Source organism: Cricetulus griseus, chromosome 7 (assembly GCF_003668045.3).
Source record: "Cricetulus griseus strain 17A/GY chromosome 7, alternate assembly CriGri-PICRH-1.0, whole genome shotgun sequence".
In the NCBI taxonomy this organism is placed as follows: Eukaryota; Metazoa; Chordata; class Mammalia; order Rodentia; family Cricetidae; genus Cricetulus; species Cricetulus griseus.
Window position 1 is genome coordinate 87,391,360 of NC_048600.1, and position 5,785 is coordinate 87,397,144.

General features: G+C 38.6%; 1 protein-coding gene across 1 annotated transcript; it reads right to left on the minus strand.

Annotated features, from left to right (window-relative positions):
• Positions 1-2,612: 2,612 nt before the first annotated feature.
• Positions 2,613-3,551, minus strand: LOC100762201 (olfactory receptor 1496). Its single transcript, XM_027426157.1, has one exon. The coding sequence runs from the start codon at positions 3,549-3,551 to the stop codon at positions 2,613-2,615; it is 939 nt and encodes a 312-aa protein (XP_027281958.1).
• Between the last annotated feature and the right edge of the window lie 2,234 nt (positions 3,552-5,785).

Here is a 5,785-nt window from a genome sequence, read left to right on the forward strand (position 1 = left end):
AAAGCCAAGTCACCCCTAAAGCATATAGATAGTCTGGTTTAATTGAGCAGTCCCTTCCATAATCCAATGTCTTTCAGCAACTACCATTTAATCAACAACATTCTAAAATACAAACTCAACGAAACAACTCACAGGACCCATATATTCTATGTATTTCCCATCTTTATGTGGCTTTTTCCTACTATATTACTTTACTCTTTCTTAAAAACTATTATTTTTAAACAATTTCTTATGACTCTCTATACCCATTTTATACTGTAGCTGTCTAAAAGTTTTCTTGGTCTGGACCACTTCATGGAGTTCCTGTACCCTTTCTAAACAACACATGAGCAAAATCTTAGACTGTCATGTTGGCCATTATGTGGCTTACCTTACTGCATGGCAATGGTGCATGGTGCTGGAAGCTGGCTCAAGCACTCAATAGCCATGCCTCTGTATGCCAAGCATAGACCTGCCTGAGAGATTGCAGGACTGGGAAGCCATATTCAGTGCCTTGTCCAGAAGTTTCTTACCTTTATCAGGCCCTATGATTGGATATTAAAGTGTCCACATTGGACACCTAACAAGTTCTTAGATCTTAAATTAACCCATATTTTAAAATCTGTGTTCCATCATGTGACCCAATACCTCATCTTTCCATATTTCCCATTCTGCCTCCTCTGTGCTGACTGGAAACTCTTTCTCTCATGCCTAGATCACAGGAATATATCTTCATACAGTGTACAAATATCCCACAACAGAGTCTCATAGTATAGCCTGGCTGACTTCACAGGGTCACACTGTGCAGCCACTCTGACCTCACAGGGTTACACTGTGCAGGCTGGGTTGACCTTACATTTGCATTGATTCTTCTGCCCGAGTCTCATGAATGCTGGGATCACAGACATGATTCATCACACATGCATTGATTTGTATATTTTTGTTTTCATTTAATCTTTCTTGTTCCCCCTCTCCTCTTCTCTTTAGACACAGATCATCCTCTACATTGTATTCATCACATTGTATTATGTTAATACAACTGTGTGTTATATGTATCAGTTAAATATTTTAAGATATATTAAAAAGATGTACATTCTAGGTTGTATTTTTACATTGCAGTATTCCTTTATTTTGCTCCGCAGAACTTTTGTTCCATTCTTATAGTTCTTACACCTAAAATCCTTGCTATTAAATACAGAATCTAGTTCTGCCTTTTATACTTTGTTTTTCATAGGTTGAAGAAAGTGATGTAATTTACTTACTGTCTATCTCGTCTCTGATAATACTGTTATATCATGACAATATCAGAGTTTACCTATGAAAACAGCTGGTGTTTTGTTAACTACATGTGGAAATCAATAATAAAATTTCTTAGACCTATTGAACAAAAAGGCACAATTCAAAATTCTATGAGTTGTTATGCATAACATAAATAAATGTATGTACAGGGAAGTTGTTATGTATTTCACTGGATAGGAGATGACATCATGATTCAAGAAACAAGATAAAGGGCAAGGAGAAGCCTATGGGGGAACAAAAACATTCAAAGTGTACAAATCCCTCTTGAAGTTTACAAAGAGGTTCAAGTGGAGATGATCACCAGGCAGTGAGAAGCACTAGAGGAAGGATTGTATTCACCTGGAAATGGATGTTAGGGGAAGATCAGCAGATTATAAACAACTGGATTTCTGCGTCATCTATCAAAAGCAACTGAGGAAATCAAGGCAACAAGGTTATTTCATGCCATAGTGAGGCAAAGTATATAAAAATAAAGAAAAATTCCCTTTTGTAAAGTAATGAGACAAAAGAGTTGAATTGGCCTATAATTTAATGCATGCTCAACCATTGCCCCTCCATGTGAGATGGGATGTCACTGAATTTCACAATATTCAGTCTGTGAAGCAAACACTTCCCTACCTCCTTGAGACTGTCACCAGGTTAAAATAAAGCCACCCCCTATAAACAGAAACTTTACAAAGTCAAACAGAAAACATATATGAAGCTTCCAGCTTTCAATTTTCTTTCCCTCATCTTAGAAAAGGAATGGCTCCTTGTTATTAGTCAACTTAAGAGCAAACTGCATGAATGACATTGTTGTACAAAATGATTGCCCCTAATATGTTCAGGGTCAAGAGTAGTCAGGAAAGATAACAAAGACATGAAAATAATAAGAGGGAATTAAGAGAAAAATGATGTTGAAAATCACTGTGAGAGAACCTGTAGCAAATATTAGAAGTAGGGTGGGTGTGGGGGAGATTTCATTGTTAGCAAAAGTCATAAATTCTTTACAGAAACCACTTTAGTTGATCAATCAGTAAAAACAGAATTCAGGGTAAATGATAAAATGTTGCAGCAACTTAAAAATGCAAGGAACAGTGATCATATTAGACAGAATCTTTTCCACAATGCTTTTCCAGGATAATTTATCGAAGGCAAGGAGGAAGATATAGCCAGATATCAAAGACAATCTTTCCTACTTTGACTACTCCACCACAAATCGTCTCTTTCAGGTATTGAAGTTATGTAGCATGCCCTTTCCTGTAGGCTCTATGATGAGAGACAACATCTGATGTAAAATATTAACATTATTACATTTATTACATAAAATTATGTAAAAATTCCAAGTGTTACCATTACAAAGAAATTTTCTTATTGAAGATAACTCTTATCAGGGCTCCCTTTATGTCTCTGTTCCTCAGGCTGTAGATGAAGGGGTTCAGCATGGGAGTCACCACTGTGTACATCATAGCCATGGTAGTCTCCTTCACAGTTGAGTTATTAGATGAAGGACATAAGAATAGACCAATAATTGTCCCATAGAACAGGGAAACCACAGACAAGTGGGAACCACAGGTGGAGAAGAGCTTATGGATGCCTTGGGTAGATGGACCCTTGAGAATAGAAAACACAATCCTTGCATAGGACATAACAATGAGTAGGAATGGTACAATACCAATGAGACCACTCATGATTAATATCATTAACTCATTAATGTAAGTGTCTGTGCAAGCCAGCTTCAGGAGAGCTAATATGTCACAGAAAAAGTGGAGAATCACATTGTTCTCACAAAAAGACAATCTAGCCAAGAGCAGTGTATGCATCATGGCATTGACTGTGGCCAGCATCCACAGTGGCAGCAACAGACAAGCACAGAGCTTGGGGCTCATGATGCTGGTGTAATGAAGGGGGAAGCAGATGGCCACATAGCGGTCATAGGCCATGACCATAAGAAGGAAGCTCTCCATGTCTCCAAAAAACATTAAAAAGTATATTTGTGTCAGACAACCTGTATAGGGTATCGATGGGTCCAGGGTTTGCATGTTCTGCAGCAATTTGGGCATTGTGACAGAGGAGAAGCAGAGGTCAGAGAAGGACAAGTTGCTGAGAAACAAGTACATGGGTGTGTGGAGATGGGAGTCCAGTAGAATGAGGATGATGATGATGAGGTTCCCCAGGACAGTGGTGAGGTACATGGCCAGGAACAGGGCATAGAACAGGTGCTGGTGCTCTGGGGGTATGGGCAGGCCCAGGAGGAGGAATTGGGAGATAACAGTTTCGTTGCTGCCAGTCATAATTGCCTCTGAGACTTTTAAAAAAAATAACAATTTCATACATTACACATGTTTGAGTCTGTATGTGATAGATTGATTCTATTCTTCAATCTTATCTTTTTATTTTAGAAAGATTTTTATATTCTGATATATATATATATATATATATATATATATCTTCACTATGGCATGGAATAACCATGATGTCTTCACTTCTTCAGTTGTCCATGGTAGGTGACGACATTCTAACCCAGTACCATATATACTGCTGATACTCCCCTAATCCATCTCCATGTACTAGTGAAAAGAGACATGTTTCTATGACACATATGATGTGTTGCATGTTCTTCAGTAATTAATCTTACTTTCATCAAAGTCACTGTAACCTCTATATCCAAGTATGCTCAGCCATTATAGCCATAAATGTATTTTCTTAATGCTGACTTAGAATGCTCTAATAGTCTAGTATTGTCTTGTATTGCATGGGAATCAAGATTTACTAGACTCAATACAGGTTAGGTGAAGTTTATTTGGGGAGAAGGCACTTACACAAGAAGAAGCTGACCACCACAATTTCCAGCACCAAGGAATCACCCAGGATCCCTCTGTGACCCCACTGGAAGCAAGAGAGAGCCAGCCACCTGTCCTGTCCCCAGACCTAAACACACCCTGTCACATCAGCGCCTGTGACCATGTCCATTCAGTGCTACACATGCTGGCAGGGTGGATATCTCACTACAATTCCCCTTTTAGTCTAAAGAAAAAAGATTTAGGCTTTATACAAAACTATATACAAAGATAGCAAATATCAAGTATGCTCTAGGAGAAGGAAAAGTAAGAAAAACACACTTAAGACCTATCGCCAGTGAAACAGCTAGAGCAAAAGGCATGAACTAGCTATCCAGTCCTGGGGTAAAGGCAAAATTACTATAGAGTTGTCCTAAAATGGAAAGTTTAAGTCTTGTACCTAATATTTCTATCTAGGAAGAGAGAACAAAAATTGTGACAGTCTAATCTTCAACCACATCAAAGACTTGAGAAAGAGGATAACAATACTAGGGTAGGTAGGAAGTGCAGGCGAGCAACTTCCAAAAGGTGCAGCAAAGACAGAAACAGCAGGTTACCTGGACAGTCACCCACACACTCACAAAAGTATAAGGGCAACCAACTTTGTCTAAGGCCTAGAGTATCTTACTGACCAACACAGAAACAGGGAGGTAGAAGGGCTGTCTTACCCTGACTTGGCAAACTTCAGCAGTCTTCTAAGTTTATCTCCTGCAAGCACAGTAGGACAGCATGCCCAAAGTCAGTGGTCGAGATGGGGGCAGCTCTTTGCCCTAGTGGTCATTAGCTGAGGAGAGAATGGACTCGAGAAGGAGTAACATCAATGCCCGACATATTCTCGAGAATAGCTGTGTGCTGTCAGGACCAATTGTGTCTCATGTCAATGGAATACTAATATTAAAACATTTAAATGCCATATTCTGCAGATCTATGAAGTGTTTGAAGTCTTTCCCTATTCTGCAGTTACCTCAGAGCCCCCAAATAACACAGGAGACACTTTATTAATTATAAACTGTTGCCTGGTGACTAGTATTTCTTATTGACTAGCTCTGTCTTAAAATACATAATACATAACTACTAATATATGTATTCCTACATGATCTTATTTACCAAGAATGCCAGACTCATGTGTCCTCTCCTCCTGGGATGACAAGGTGACTCCTCTCTTACTGCACTTCCCAGAATCCTCCTTGTCTCCTTGTCCCAACTATCTTGCTTTCCTATTGGCCAACAGTGTTTTATTCATCAACCAATAAGAGAAGCATATGCACAGAAGACTTCCCCCATCAGTTTAGTTGCTCATAATTGCTTCTGATGTATACAGTGTATTGGCAAATCTCTTTCTTGCCTGCCTGCTTAATCCTGCAACTGTAGTTCACCCCATTATGTAGATTTTTTCTGTTAATTTTCTTAAAGGATTTCTAAACACCTGATCTCCTTAATTTTACATCAGACCAAATAAAAACACATTTACTTTAATGTGTTAGATTACCAATAAAAGTCAGATATATTTGTCTCTCTAACCTACAAAATTCAATACCTCCTTGCTAATTAATCATCTTCTATGGATTCTTCCCTCCCACAGGCATCTGAGTATCAATGCATCCCAAGGGAAAATCAATCCTATCTCTCCTCACCTCTTCTGTGTCCCATGTCTCTTGTTTCTCATGATAAAATAAAATTAATTCAAG